The 15,776-nt window shown below is 53.0% G+C and overlaps 1 protein-coding gene across 1 annotated transcript in view; it reads left to right on the top strand.

The window, feature by feature from the left end:
- The window catches only part of LOC132590929 (mitochondrial disaggregase-like), a 137,564-nt gene that overhangs the window by 98,419 nt on the left and 23,369 nt on the right, over window positions 1-15,776 (top strand). Inside the window, exons 6-7 of the mRNA XM_060263842.1 lie at window positions 4,304-4,381; window positions 10,584-10,639. Coding sequence (XP_060119825.1) covers window positions 4,304-4,381; window positions 10,584-10,639 — 134 coding nt within the window. The remainder of the gene's footprint in view (window positions 1-4,303; window positions 4,382-10,583; window positions 10,640-15,776) is intronic.

Genomic DNA, 15,776 nt, shown 5'->3' with positions numbered 1-15,776 from the left:
AGAAGGAGGAAAAGAAGAAGATGATGATGATGGATTTATAACCTGCTCTATACTCTGAATCTTAGAGCAGCTTACAATCTGCTTTGCCTTCCCCCCTGTGAGGTTGGTGGGGCTGAGAGAGCTCTGACAGAAGCTGCCTTTTCAAGGACAGCTCTGCAAGAGTTATGGCTGACCCAAGGCCATTCCAGCAGCTGCAAGTGGAGGAGGGGGGAATCCAACCCTGTTCTCCCAGATAAGAGAGCTATGGCTGACCCAAGGCCATTCCAGCAGGTGCAAGTGGAGGAGTGGGGAATCAAACCCGGTTCTCCCTGATAAGAGAGCTCTGGCTGACCCAAGGCCATTCCAGCAGCTGCAAGTGAAGGAGTGGGGAATCAAACCTGGTTCTCCCAGATAAGAGAGCTCTGGTTGACCCAAGGCCATTCCAGCAGGTGCAAGTGGAGGAGGGGGGAATCAAACCCGGTTCTCCCAGATAAGAGCCCAAGGACTTAACCACTGCTCCAAACCAGCTGTCCATGACAGGGTAGGAGATGTTTTTGAAAACCCAAGTCTCCTGTATCCTACTGACGGAGTGGATTTTATTATTTGTTTGTTTTGCTATCTCTATTCCTCTCTCTCCTACAGTGGTGGGGCTCAGAGCGGATTACGACATAAATAAGGAGTTCTAAAACAATTACGTACAATTCATACTTTTGGCCAGATGGCATATAACTAATATCCGTGATTCCCAAGGAGAGAGGAAGAAGCAGAGGGCAGGGCATAAATACAAATTCCCTGGTCTGGTCCATAAGCCTGGCGATGCGGCTCTGTTTTACAGGCCCGGCAGAATTGAATTCCACACAGCCTGCATCTCATTTGGAAGTGCATTCCACAAAGCTGGAGTTATCGCCAAAAAGGCTCTAGCTCAGGGGTGGCCAAACTGTGGCTCAGGAGCTACATGTGCCTCTTTCACACATTACTGTGTAGCTCTCAAAGCCCCACCCCACCCCCACCCCCACCCTGTCAACCGACCTGGAGAAGGCAGTTGTCTCTTTAAATCACTTCTCCAAGTCAAGCCAGCTGGCAGGTTGGAGAATGCAGTTAAAGTTACTTTCTTTCCACTTCTTCCTCCACATCTATTTGATTCCTTCCTTCCTTCCTTCCTTCCTTCCTTCCTTCCTTCCTTCCTTCCTTCCTTCCTTCCTTCCTTCCTTCCTTCCTTCCTTCCTTCCTTCCTTCCTTCCTTCCTTCCTCCCTTCCGCTCTCAATCACCAGGTTTGATTCCCCACTCCTCCACTTGCACCTGCTGGGATGGCCTCGGGTCAGCCAGATCTCTCGCAGAGCTGTCCTTGAAAGGGCAGCTTGTGGGAGAGTTCTCTCAGCCCCACTCACCACACAGGGTGTCTGTTGTGCGGAAGATAAAGGAGATTGTAAGCCGCTCTGAGTCTCTGATTCAGAGAGAAGGGCGGGGTATAAATCTACAGTCTTCTTCTTCTTCTAACCTACCTTGCAAGACGGTGAACCCTACACTCCTTGGGTTAAAAACAAATGATTCCTTTCACTTGTGCCCTAGCATTCTCCTCAGTGGGGACGCAGAGGGACTTGCATCATTCTTTATCTTTGCGACGACTCTGTGAGGTAGGTTAGGCTGTGGGGCACATGTCTGGGCCAAGCTCCCTGTGCGAATTGCCATGACACAAGGAAGGATTCGAACCAGGGTCTCCCTGCTTTGTTTTATGGGAGAGATACCAGCTCAGCAACAGGTGGTTGGGGGAAATGGTTTTTTAAAAAGACTCTGGGTGCTTTGGGGGGGGCATAGTGGGAGGGCTTCTAGTGTCCTGGCCCCACTGGTGGACCTCCTGATGGCACCTGGGGTTTTTTGGCCACTGTGTGACACAGAGTGCTGGACAGGATGGGCCATTGGCCTGATCCAACATGGCTTCTCTTATGTTCTTCTGTCTGAAGCAGTGATTCTCTGTATTCGTGGTGCTTCAGGGTGGGGGGGCAATAGTGTTTTGTGTTCTGGCCCCACTGGTGGACCTCCTGATGGCACCTGGGTTTTTTGGCCACTGTGTGACACAGAGTGTTGGATTGGAAGGGCCATTGGCCTGATCCAACATGAGCTTGGAGAAACATCGACTGCGGGGTGACATGATAGAGGTTTACAAGTTTATGCATGGGATGGAGAAGGTAGAGAAAGAAGTACTTTTCTCCCTTTCTCACAACGCAAGAACTCGTGGGCATTCAATGAAATTGCTGAGCAGTCAGGTTAGAACAGATAAAAGGAGGTACTTCTTCACCCAAAGGGTGATTAACATGTGGAATTCACTGCCTTGTCCATTGCATAGCAGGTGCAGCTGCATAACAATACCTGGACTAGGAGAGCGGGGCAGCCAGCCAGTCAGCCCCCAGGGGCTTGCCACGCCCCCAGCAGCCCTCATTAGCCTCTGGAGAAGCCCACGCCACCCTTTCTCCACTTATGTGATTTTGGGTGGGGGGTGGCTTGCTGGCCTTTTGACTTGGGGGGGGGGGCAGGAGAGCCCCAGGTGAGCGAGGCCTGCTTGGTCTGGCTGGATGTCTAGCCAGCCCAAGCAGGTCTCGCTCACCCGGGGCTCTCCTCTTTTTGTGTTGGGTTGCTGTTGGCTGGGGAGTGGTATATGCTAATGAGTTATTCTAATGAGCTCCGCCGCATAATTGTCTACAAAATGACCCTTGCATTTCGACAGCATTATAGGCCTTGTCGAACTAATTCAGTTTTACAGGCCCTGCGGAATTGGGAGAGATGCCAAAGGGCCCTTAATGGCCTGCAGTGGGGTTTGGATTGTAGACCCAACCGAAAGTCTAAATACGGAACTAAAGCAGAGCATAAGTGTTATAGTGGCACGTTCAACGATGCAAAATTACATATGGGTATAGTACACAAGTGTTACCATTAGAGAATCTTTCCGCCCATTTTATCATTTTATTATAGCACAACTGTGCATCTTTAACACTGACTAACTCAACAGACAGCTGTGCCCCCCATGTGAACATATGAAGCTGCCTTATACTGAATCAGACCGTTGGTCCATCAAAGTCAGTATTGTCTTCTCAGACTGGCAGCGGCTCTCCAGGATCTCAAGCTGAGGTTTTTCACACCTATTTGCCTGAACTCTTCTTAGTTGGAGATGCCGGGGATTGAACCTGGGACCTTCTGCTTACCAAGCAGATCCTCTAGCACTGAACCACAGCCCCATTCATGGCTCTCCAGGGTCTCCAGCTGAGGTTTTTCACACCTGTTTGCCTGGACCCTTTTGAGTTGGAGATGCCGGGGATTGAACCTGGGACCTTCTGCTTACCAAGCAGATGCTCTACCACTGAGCCACAGCCCCATTCACGGCTCTCCAGGGTCTCAAGCTCAGGTTTTTCATGCCTACTTGCCTGGACCCTTTTGAGTTGGAGATGCCGGGGATTGAACCTGGGACCTTCTGCTTCCCAAGCAGATGCTCTACCACTCAGCCACAGCCCCATTCATGGCTCTCCAGGGTCTCCAGCTGAGGTTTTTCACGCCTACTTGTCTGGACCCTTTTCAGTTGGAGATGCCGGGGATTGAACCTGGGACCTTCTGCTTCCCAAGCAGATGCTCTACCACTGAGCCACCGTCCCTCCCCTGTGCCGCAGTCTTATGTGGTCATTGTAGTTTGTTATTGGCAGAGGAGGTTGCGTCTGGTTTGCCAAAATCCATCCCATGTTCACTGGCTTCTGCATCCTCCCTTCATGTCTTGCTACCGCTTTCAGTGGTCGCGGCTGGCACATCCGGCTAACCGTGACCTTGAATTCAAACCTTCCTTTCCTGGCAGCAGAAAAGAATTAGCAAACTTCTCCTCCCCAGGTTTTTGTGTTGCAAAGGTAGTGCTTACAATCCGGAGGGCTATGACACTACTTGAATGCCCCCCCCCCCGCCACCCCTTATTTCCCTCCCAGTTTGCCCAGTGGGTCCCTTTCTGGTCCATTCAGTGTCCATCTTCCGTTCTGTTTCCCTGGCAACGCTGAGTGCGCATCCTGGAAAACTTTATCCGAAATCTGCTCTGGGCAGCTTTCCAAATCCATGCTAACCTGATTAGGTGTCTCTGGAGGCCTTGCCGGCTAATCGAATTAGGTTGCTCTAATGGTAGTGAGGACTTTGAGCGGGCAGAGAGCAGTAAAACAGAGTGTATACTTAGTGATAATTATACTTGCTGTTGTGTCATTGATTTATTTGCCTTTCCCCCCTTTTTTTTATGTGCCCAGATATATAACCACTTTTCCTTTCCTTTTCTTTTGTTTTTTTGTCGGGCTTCAATTGCAGCCATCCGGAGGAAAGAAAATGGCTGGTACGACGAAGAGCATCCATTGGTTTTCCTCTTCCTGGGATCGTCCGGAATAGGTAACTTGGCTGTCTTCTTTTATCGTGACGCTGAGCGGGAGAGCTGGTGCTAAAGGCTGTGCTAAAGATAAAACCCCCAGTGGCTTTTTTCTCCTGTGAAGTGCGCAGGAAGGCCAGACATCTCAGGCCTCCATTCTAAGCCTCTTTGCTGTTGGGTTTTGCAGCCCCCTCGCCTATTCATAAGAGCCCTGCTAGATCAGGACACTGAGTCATCCAGTCCAGGCTCCTGTTTCACACAGTGGCCAACCAGTTCCTCTGGAGGGCCAACAACAGGGCAGAGAGGCCGAGGACTTTCCCTGAGAAGAACCTCAGAAGAGCCCTGCTGGATCAGACCAGGGAGGGTCCATCTAGTCCAGCCTCCTGTCTCACACAGGGGCCAGCCAGTTCCTCTGGAGGGCCAACAACAGGGCAGAGAGGCTGAGGCCTTCCCCTGAGAAGAACCTCAGAAGAGCCCTACTGGATCAGACCAGGGAGGGTCCATCTAGTCCAGCCTCCTGTCTCACACAGTGGCCAACCAGTTCCTCTGGAGGGCCAACAACAGGGCAGAGAGGCTGAGGCCTTCCTCTGAGAAGAACATCAGAAGAGCCCTGCTGGGTCAGACCAGGGAGGGTCCATCTAGTCCAGCGTCCTGCCTCACACAGGGGCCAGCCAGTTCCTCCGGAGGGCCAACAACAGGGCAGAGAGGCCGAGGCCTTCCCCTGAGAAGAACATCAGAAGAGCCCTGCTGGGTCAGACCAGGGAGGGTCCATCTAGTCCAGCCTCCTGTCTCACGCAGTGGCCAACCAGTTCCTCTGGAAGGCCAACAGCAGGGCAGAGAGGCCGAGGCCTTCCCCTGAGAAGAACCTCAGAAGAGCCCTGCTGGGTCAGACCAGGGAGGGTCCATCTAGTCCAGCCTCCTGTCTCACACAGTGGCCAACCAGTTCCTCTGGAGGGCCAACAACAGGGCAGAGAGGCTGAGGCCTTCCTCAGAGAAGAACATCAGAAGAGCCCTGCTGGGTCAGACCAGGGAGGGTCCATCTAGTCCAGCGTCCTGCCTCACACAGGGGCCAGCCAGTTCCTCCGGAGGGCCAACAACAGGGCAGAGAGGCCGAGGCCTTCCCCTGAGAAGAACATCAGAAGAGCCCTGCTGGGTCAGACCAGGGAGGGTCCATCTAGTCCAGCGTCCTGCCTCACACAGGGGCCAGCCAGTTCCTCCGGAGGGCCAACAACAGGGCAGAGAGGCCGAGGCCTTCCCCTGAGAAGAACATCAGAAGAGCCCTGCTGGGTCAGACCAGGGAGGGTCCATCTATTCCAGCCTCCTGTCTCATGCAGTGGCCAACCAGTTCCTCTGGAAGGCCAACAGCAGGGCAGAGAGGCCGAGGCCTTCCCCTGAGAAGAACCTCAGAAGAGCCCTGCTGGGTCAGACCAGGGAGGGTCCATCTAGTCCAGCCTCCTGTCTCACACAGGGGCCAGCCAGTTCCTCTGGAGGGCCAACAACAGGGCAGAGAGGCCGAGGCCTTCCCCTGAGAAGAACCTCAGAAGAGCCCTGCTGGATCAGACCAGGCAGGGTCCATCTAGTCCAGCCTCCTGTCTCACACAGGGGCCAGCCAGTTCCTCTGGAGGGCCAGCAACAGGGCAGAGAGGCTGAGGCCTTCCCCTGAGAAGAACCTCAGAAGAGCCCTACTGGATCAGACCAGGGAGGGTCCATCTAGTCCAGCCTCCTGTCTCACACAGTGGCCAACCAGTTCCTCTGGAGGGGCAGCAACAGGGCAGAGAGGCTGAGGCCTTCCTCTGAGAAGAACATCAGAAGAGCCCTGCTGGGTCAGACCAGGGAGGGTCCATCTAGTCCAGCATCCTGCCTCACACAGGGGCCAGCCAGTTCCTCCGGAGGGCCAACAACAGGGCAGAGAGGCCGAGGCCTTCCCCTGAGAAGAACATCAGAAGAGCCCTGCTGGGTCAGACCAGGGAGGGTCCATCTAGTCCAGCCTCCTGTCTCACGCAGTGGCCAACCAGTTCCTCTGGAGGGCCAACAGCAGGGCAGAGAGGCCGAGGCCTTCCCCTGAGAAGAACCTCAGAAGAGCCCTGCTGGGTCAGACCAGGGAGGGTCAATCTAGTCCAGCCTCCTGTCTCACACAGTGGCCAGCCAGTTCCTCTGGAGGGCCAACCACAGGGCAGAGAGGCTGAGGCCTTCCCCTGAGAAGAACCTCAGAAGAGCCCTGCTGGGTCAGACCAGGGAGGGTCCATCTAGTCCAGCCTCCTGTCTCACAGAGGGACCAGCCAGTTCCTCAGAATGGCCCACAACAGAGCAGAGGGGCCGAGGCCTTCCCCTGAGCAGAACCTCAGAAGAGCCCTGCTGGGTCAGACCAGGGAGGGTCCATCCAGTCCAGCCACCTGTCTCACACAGTGGGGGGCCAACAACAGGGCAGAGAGGCCGAGGCCTTCCCCTGAGAAGAACATCAGAAGAGCCCTGCTGGGTCAGACCAGGGAGGGTCGATCTAGTCCAGCCTCCTGTCTCACGCAGTGGCCAACCAGTTCCTCCGGAGGGCTGTGACGGAACGGCCCTGGTTTGGCTACCAGACCCCGTTCCCCTTTTTGGAGGGAGCTATTTCTCCTCCGGCCACTTGGGCTCACTGCCACCACCTGCTCAGTCTAGGGGTTCGGAATGAGAGGAACAGGACTCCCAATCCCCCTCTTCAGCACTGAGGCCAGGCCTCAAGGTCCTCTGCCACCCTGTACTTGGGTATCACAGAGACCACCGCACTTCTTCGGGGAACCCCTGGAGGATTGGCACCTTATCCAACTACAGGCCTTCCCCCTTCCCCGGGGCCCCCTTCATAAAGCAGCGTGGTCTAAAGCGGTTGGGGATCTTTGTGGTACAGAGTTTGACTGCCAGCATTCAAAACAGTAAAAATATTTAATTAGAAGAGAAAAAGAAAAGAAAAGAAAAAGAAAAACAAAAGCAGTTGCATGTAAAAGTTTAGCACAGCACCCGAACAGCAACCAGAAGCACAAATAAAAGGTGGATTTAAACGCATCCTCCCGTCCCTGCTTTAAATTTGCCCTGCCTTGTGGATGACTTCCTCGTACTGACTGCCTGGAATCCTTCTCTCCCTCTTGAGAAGGCCTCTCCCACAGACTGACAACCTCTCTCCTTGAGGGCCAGACGAGAACTGACCTTTTCCTGCCTCACTCCAATAAAAAAAAAGAACTTCCTGCCCCTCTAGGAGGCTTTCCCCTTAGAGTTCATGGTTTAACTCCGGAAGGGATTGAAGGGAAGGCTAGGCCACAAAGCCTGCCTTAGCAGTTTCATGTTCCCTCCCAACCAATCACCACCATTAACGAAGATGGCGTTTCTCCACAAGGGCCAACAACAGGGCAGAGAGGCCGAGGCCTTCCCCTGAGAAGAACATCAGAAGAGCCCTGCTGGATCAGACCAGTGAGGGTCCATCTCCAGCCTCCTGTCTCACACAGTGACCAGGCAGTTAATCTGGAGGGCCAGCAACAGGGCATGGAGGCCAAGGCCTTCCCCTGAGAAGAACCTCAGAAGAGCCCTGCTGGGCCAGACCAGGGAGGGTCCATCTAGTCCAGCCTCCTGTCTCACACAGTGGCCAGCCAGTTCCTCTGGAGGGCCAGCAACAGGGCAGAGAGGCCGAGGCCTTCCCCTGAGAACAGCATCAGAAGAGCCCTGCTGGATCAGGCTAGTGGTTCATCTAGTCCAGCCTCCTGTCTCACTCAGTGGCCAACCAGTTCCTCTGGGGGGACAACAACAGGGCAGAGAGGCCAAGGCCTTCCCCTGAGAAGAACATCAGAAGAGCCCTGCTGGGTCAGACCAGGGACGGTCCATCGAGTCCAGGGGTGGCCAAACTGTGGCTCGAGAGCCACATGCGGCTCTTTCGCACATAGTGTGTGGCTCTTTAAGCCCTCACTGCTCCATTGGCTGACTTGAAGAAGGTTTTAATTGCTCCCGCAAGCCAGGCCAGCTGGTGGCTCGGAGAATGCATTTAAAGTTGTTTTCCACCTTTCCTTCCTTCCTTCCTTCCTTCCTTCCTTCCTTCCTTCCTTCCTTCCTTCCTTCCTTCCTTCCTTCCTTCCTTCCTTCCTTCCTTCCTTCCTTCCTTCCTTCCTTCCTTCCTTCCTTCCTTCCTTCCTTCCTTCCTTCCTTGTGGCTCCCGCTGCTAGTCTGAGTAGACAATACTGACTTTGATGGACCAAAGGTCTGATTCAGTATAAGGCAGCTTCATATGTTCATATGTACCGCGTGTTGGACACCAGGCTCAGAGAAGGAAACTTGGCATTTGGAGTGACACAAAAGGAAGAGAAGCAGATCTTGGAAACCATGTAGGTGTGAAGAGGGGAGGAGTCCTCATCCAGGGACCTTCCCTCCTCCTCCTCCTTGGGTGCCTTTAACACACACACACACCCTGGGCCCTTGCCGGAATCTCCTTGGGTCCTGGTTGAGGGAGGCAGCACCTCCGCCAAGGGACAAGTCTCCAACCCCGTGTGTCGATCCCGTGCGTCGATGTAGATTTATTCCATAATATGCGTTTTGAATTATTGATCGCCTCCACGCCTCGAGTCTTTATGACAGGCGTTGCATGTAAATGCAATAAACAGAGAATATTGCATTTCCCGGCGAAACCTCCTCCTTGTCTAGCAGTCAGGGATACCCACAAGGGAGAAAGCCCAGGTAGCTGCGCTGAAGCAGAGCAGCTGGCCCAGCCCGGCAGAGCCCGCTTGCCGTGGGGATTCTTCAGCATTTTTAAATTTGCGTTTATTTTTTTTCTCTTCGTCATTTATAGTGCAAAAAAGTGCAGAAAAGGGCAACTGGAATGATTCAAGGTTTGGAACACTTTCCCTATGAAGAAAGGTTAAAACGCTTGAGGCTCTTCAGCTTGGAGAAACGTCGGCCGCGGGGTGACATGACAGAGGTTTACAAGATTATGCATGGGATGGAGAAAGTAGAGAAAGAAGGACTTTTCTCCCTTTCTCACAATACAAGAACTCGTGGGCATTCGATGAAATTGCTGAGCAGTCAGGTTAGAACGGATAATAGGAAGTCCTTCTTCACCCAAAGTGTGTACAACACGTGGAATTCACTGCTGCAGGAGGTGGTGACAGCTACAAGCATAAACAGCTTCAAGAGGGGATTGGATAAAAATATGGAGCAGAGGTCCATCAGTGGCTATTAGCCACAGTGTGTGTTTGTGTGTGTATATTTGGCCACTGTGTGACACAGAGTGTTGGACTGGAGGGGCCACTGGCCTGATCAAACAGGGCTTCTCTTAGGTTCTTATGTGACACAGAGTGTTGGACTGGAGGGGCCACTGGCCTGATCAAACAGGGCTTCTCTTAGGTTCTTATGTGACACAGAGTGTTGGACTGGAGGGGCCACTGGCCTGATCCAACAGGGCTTCTCTTATGTTCTTATGTGACACAGAGTGTTGGACTGGAGGGGCCATGGGCCTGATCCAACAGGGCTTCTCTTGTATTCTTATGTGACACAGAGTGTTGGACTGGAGAGGCCACTGGCCTGATCCAACATGGCTTCTCTTATGTTCCCATGTGACACAGAGTGTTGGACTGGAGGGGCCACTGGCCTGATCCAACAGGGCTTCTCTTAGGTTCTTATGTGACACAGAGTGTTGGACTGGATGGGCCACTGGCCTGATCCAACAGGGCTTCTCTTAGGTTCTTATGTGACACAGAGTGTTGGACTGGAGGGGCCACTGGCCTGATCCAACAGGGCTTCTCTTATGTTCTTATGTGACACAGAGTGTGGGACTGGAGGGGCCACTGGTCTGATCCAGCAGAGCTTCTCTTATGTCCTTATGTGACACAGAGTGTTGGACTGGAGGGGCCACTGGCCTGATCCAACAGGGCTTCTCTTATGTTCTTATGTGACACAGAGTGTTGGACTGGAGGGGCACGTTCTACAGATATTGCACTATTGGGCACGTTCTACAGTTATTAATCTGTAGAACGTGCCCAATAGAATTTGCCGCCCATGGTTTTATTATATTGTTACTTGCAGGGCTTTTTTTTTTTTTTTGGTAGAAAAAGCCCGGCAGGAACTCCTTTGCATATTAGGCCACATCCTCTGATGCTGGAACTGGAAATGGGGTTATGTATCTGGGCACACCTCCAGCCAACGCTGGATCCCTATCAGTACTCTTAACTGTCTTTTCTCCCTCCTCACTGCCTCCGCTGTCCCCTTCTTCCACAGGTAAAACTGAGCTGGCCAAGCAGACGGCCAAGTACCTCCACAAAGACGTCAAGAAGGTGAGCCCTTTTCCTCTTTGCCCTTTAAAAGCCAGGCCGGGCTTCTCAAGCCACAGTGTGTGGACTTGTCCTGCCGAACCCAAGAGCCTGTATAAAATCTCCCTCCCTCGGAGCGGCTTGCGGGGTCTTCTCTAGTGGCGGTTGCTGGGCAGACACCCGGACGAAGTCCCTTTTGGATCCAGAGTGAAGTCAGATCTTTGTGGCTGAGCTGGTAAAACTGCTCCTAGGGTATCTAGGCATCGTTTTCGGTGTGGGAAGGAGGGAAGCGGAGCCAAGGGTGGAGAAGGGGGGGGGGATCTGAGGAGGTGTGGGAGTGGGCAAGCAGCGGGCTCGAGTTCTGCAAGCGCTCAGGGAGAGTGGAGAAGTAGAGCAGGAAGGTGAGAGACAAAGCGGATGCATCACACAGCTGGTTGAGCAGTGGTTGCACTCTGGATCCGTGTGAGCCCCCCTGGCCGCATTGGGCAAGACCATCTGTGGGCTTCCTTTACTTGGTTATTTACAGAACAAAATCTGTGTCTAGGGGGGCGCCTTTAAGGCCAACGGTTGGGTTAGAACGGATAAAAGGAAGTCCTTCTTCACCCAAAGGGTGATTAACACGTGGAATTCACTGCCACAGGAGGTGGTGGCGGCAGCTACAAGCATAGGCATTTTCAAGAGGGGATTGGATCAACATCTGGAGCTGAGGTCCATCAGTGGCTATTAGACGCAGCATATTGATGGAACTCTCTGTCTGGGGCAGTGAAGTTTGGTGTAGTGGTTAAGTGTGTGGACTCTTATCTGGGAGAACAGGGTTTGATTCCCCACCCCTTCACTTGCAGCTGCTGGAATGGCCTTGGGTCAGCCAGAGCTCTCTTATCTGGGAGAACCCGGTTGGATTCCCCACTCGTCCACTTGCAGCTGCTGGAATGGCCTTGGGTCAGCCATAGCTATCGCAGGAATTGTCCTTGAAAGGGCAGCTGCCGTGAGAGCCGTCTCAGCCCCACCCACCTCACAGGGTGTCTGTTGTGTGGGGAGAAGATATAGGAGATTGTAAGCCATTCTGAGTCTCTTGATTCAGAGAGAAGGGCGGGGTATAAATCTGCAATTCTTCTTCTATTCTTGGTGGTTGGGGTGGGGGGGTAACAGTGGGAGGGCTTCTAGTGTCCTGGCCCCACTGATGGATTTCCTGATGGCACCTGGATTTTTTTGGCCACTGTGTGACACAGAGTGTTGACTGGATGGGCCTTTGGCCTGATCCAACATGGCTTCTCTTATGTTCTTATGTCTGGGGCAGTGATGCTCTGTCTTCTTGGTGCTTGGGGGGGGGCACAGTGGGAGGGCTTCTAGTGTCCTGGCCCCACTGATGGACCTCCTGATGGCACCTGGATTTTTTGGCCACTATGTGGCCTTTGGCCTGATCCAACATGGCTTCTCTGATGTTCTTAACAAAGTTTAATTCAAGGTATAAGCTCTTGTGTTCATGCACACTCCTTCAGATGTATTGGAACAAACTTCCTCAAGTCTTACATCGTAGTAGTAGTCAGGGCTATTTTTGTAGCAGGGACTCCTTTGCATATTAGGCCACACACCCCTGATGTAGCCAATCCTCCAAGAGCTTCCAAGGCTCTTCTTACAGGGCCTACTGTAAACTCTTGGGGGATTGGCTAGATCGGGGGGGGGGGGGAGGGTGGTAGCCGAATATGCAAAAGAGTTCCCGCTACAAAGAAAAGAGCCCTAAGAGTAGCAGTTTTTCATTATGGCCTTTAGACCAGCATACAGTTCAAACAAGCATATAGATGGGGAGGGGAGAGTAATTGCCAGGAAGGGCTAGTTAAAATCAATATGCATAAGTAACTAGGCAATAGTTGCTGAGCAGACAGGTTAAAATGGATAAAAGGAAGTCCTTCTTCACCCAAAGGGCGATTAACATGTGGAACTCACTTCCACAGGAGGTGGTGGCGGCTACAAGCATAGATAGCTTCAAGAGGAGGTTAGATAAAAATATGGAACAGAGGTCCATCAGTGGCTATTAGCCACAGTGTGTGTGTGTGTGTATTTTGGCCACTGTGTGACACAGAGTGTTGGACTGGAGGGGCCACTGGCCTGATCCAACAGGGCTTCTCTGATGTTCTAATGTGACACAGAGTGTTGGACTGGAGGGGCCATTGGCCTGATCCAACAGGGCTTCTCTTATGTTCTTATGTGACACAGAGTGTTGGACTGGATGGGCCATTGGCCTGATCCAACAGGGCTTCTCTTATGTTCTTATGTGACACAGAGTGTTGGACTGGAGGGGCCACTGGCCTGATCCAACAGGGCTTCTCTGATGTTCTAATGTGACACAGAGTGTTGGACTGGAGGGGCCATTGGCCTGATCCAACAGGGCTTCTCTTATGTTCTTATGTGACACAGAGTGTTGGACTGGATGGGCCATTGGCTTGATCCAACAGGGCTTCTCTTATGTTCTTATGTGACACAGAGTGTTGGACAGGAGGGGCCACTGGCCTGATCCAACAGGGCTTCTCTGATGTTCTTATGTGACACAGAGTGTTGGACTGGAGGGGCCACTGGCCTGATCCAACAGGGCTTCTCTTATGTTCTTATGTGACACAGAGTGTTGGACTGGATGGGCCACTGGCCTGATCCAACATAGCTTCTCTTATGTCTGGGGCAGTGATGCTCTGTATTCTTGGTGCTTGGGGGAGGCACAGTGGGAGGGCTTCTAGTCTCCTGGCCCCACTGATGGACCTCCTGAGGGCACCTGGGTTTTTTGGCCACTGTGTGACACAGAGTGTTGGACTGGATGGGCCACTGGCCTGATCCAACATAGCTTCTCTTATGTCTGGGGCAGTGATGCTCTGTATTCTTGGTGCTTGGGGGAGGCACAGTGGGAGGGCTTCTAGTCTCCTGGCCCCACTGATGGACCTCCTGAGGGCACCTGGGTTTTTTGGCCACTGTGTGACACAGATGGGCCATTGGCCTGATCCAACAGGGCTTCTCTTATGTTCTTATGTGACACAGAGTGTTGGACTGGAGGGGCCACTGGCCTGATCCAACATGGCTTCTCTTATGTGACACAGAGTGTTGGACTGGAGGGGCCACTGGCCTGATCCAACAGGGCTTCTCTTATGTGACACAGAGTGTTGGACTGGAGGGGCCACTGGCCTGATCCAACAGGGCTTCTCTTGTGTTCTTATGTGACACAGAGTATTGGACTGGGGGGGCCACTGGCCTGATCCAACAGGGCTTCTCTTGTGTTCTTATGTGACACAGAGTATTGGACTGGGGGGGCCACTGGCCTGATCCATCAGAGCTTCTCTTATGTTCTTATGTGACACAATGTTGGACTGGATGGGCCATTGGCCTGATCCAACAGGGCTTCTCTTGTGTTCTTATGTGACACAGAGTATTGGACTGGGGGGGCCACTGGCCTGATCCAACAGGGCTTCTCTTATGTTCTTATGTGACACAATGTTGGACTGGATGGGCCATTGGCCTGATCCAACAGGGCTTCTCTTATGTTCTTATGTTAAATGAGTCCCCAGCTTGCTGGGGGGAAGTGTAAAAGATTGGGGAAGGCAATGGCAAACCACCCCATAACAAAAAGTCTGAGTTGAATCCCGGTGGAAGCTGGCTTCAGGTAGCCAGCTGAAGGTTGACTCATTCGTCCATCCTACCAAGGTCGGTCAAATGAGCCCCCAGCTTGCTGGGGGGAAAGCAGAGATGACTGGGGAAGGCAATGGCAAACTACCCCATAAAAAGTCTGCCGTGAAAATGTCATGAAAGCAGAGTCGGAAACGACTGGTGCTTGCGCAGGCGACCTTTCCTTTGAAGAGCCCCGTGGTGCAGAGGGTTAAAGCTGCAGCACTGCAGTCCTAAGCTCTGCTCACGACCTGAGTTCGATCCCAGCGAAAGCTGGTTCAGGTAGCCGGCTCCAGGTTGACTCAGCCTTCCATCCTTCCGAGGTGGGGCAAATGAGTCCCCAGCTTGCTGGGGGGAAAGTGGGGATGACTGGGGAAGGCAATGGCAAACCACCCCGTAAAAAGTCTGCCGTGAAGACATCATGAAAGCAGAGTCGGAAACGACCGGTGCTTGCGCTGGGGACCTTTCCTTTCCTATGTAGCTCAATTTAACATGGTCCGGCCCAACAAAGGCTCATTTGTGTCGTATCCGCCCCTCATAACAAATGAGTTCAACGCTTCTGGCGTAAAGGGAAAGAGTATAGGTTGGAATCACCTAATCTTAAACCCACTGCCGGTTTTGCCCTGTCCAGGGCTTCCCGGCACGAGCACAAGTTTCCACAGCAAAATCCCTTACTAGAGTCATGTCTTCCTTTCGTCCCAACCGGCTGGGTTCCTTGCTCTGCGTCCGATTTCGCACCCTGCCGAGGACAAAAGAGCCTGTCCTAATTCAGCAGCGGTGCCCGCGACCAGGGGGCTTATTGATGGCTAATCAGTTTGGCGATTGTTTAGGTAATTAATGTAGTGAAAGTGGGGGGAGGGCCACCAAACACGGAGGAAAATTATCCGGGAGGAGCAGCTGGGGCAGCAATTAACCGATCCGAGGAGGCGTCCCCACGGAGATCTGGTTCCTGGGCTGGCAAGAAAGCTGAATCTTCAGCGCTCCCATCTTCCACAGAGAGTGGTCAAAATGTGGGATTCACAGGCAGAGGATGTAGTGATGGCCACAGGAGCAGACAGCTTTAAGAGGGCTTTGGGGCTGATTGATGGAGAGGAGATGTCTGGCAGTGGCTACTCTGCCCTGCCGTTGATCCTTCGGTGAGGGCCACTGTGTGAGACAGGAGGCTGCACTAGATGGACCATTGGTCTGATCCATCAAGGCTGTTCTTATGAAGGCCTCGGCCTCTCTGCCCTGTTGTTGGCCCTCCAGAGGAACTGGTAGGCCGCTGTGAGATAGGATGTTGGACTGGATGGACCACTGTCCAGCAGGGCTTTCTTTACATTATCAGGGAAAGGCCTCAACCCCTCTGCCCTGTCACTGGCTCTCCAGAGGAACTGGTTAGCCACTGTGTGAGACAGGAGGCTGGACTAGATGGACCCTCCCTGGTCTGATCCAGCAGGGCTCTTCTGATGCTCTTCTCAGGGGAAGGCCTCGGCCTCTCTGCGCTGTTGTTGGCCCTCCAGAGGAACGGGTTGGC

This window comes from Heteronotia binoei, unplaced genomic scaffold (genome assembly GCF_032191835.1).
Source record: "Heteronotia binoei isolate CCM8104 ecotype False Entrance Well unplaced genomic scaffold, APGP_CSIRO_Hbin_v1 ptg001192l, whole genome shotgun sequence".
NCBI classification, from domain to species: domain Eukaryota; kingdom Metazoa; phylum Chordata; class Lepidosauria; order Squamata; family Gekkonidae; genus Heteronotia; species Heteronotia binoei.
This window is presented reverse-complemented; position numbering and strand designations above follow the sequence as displayed.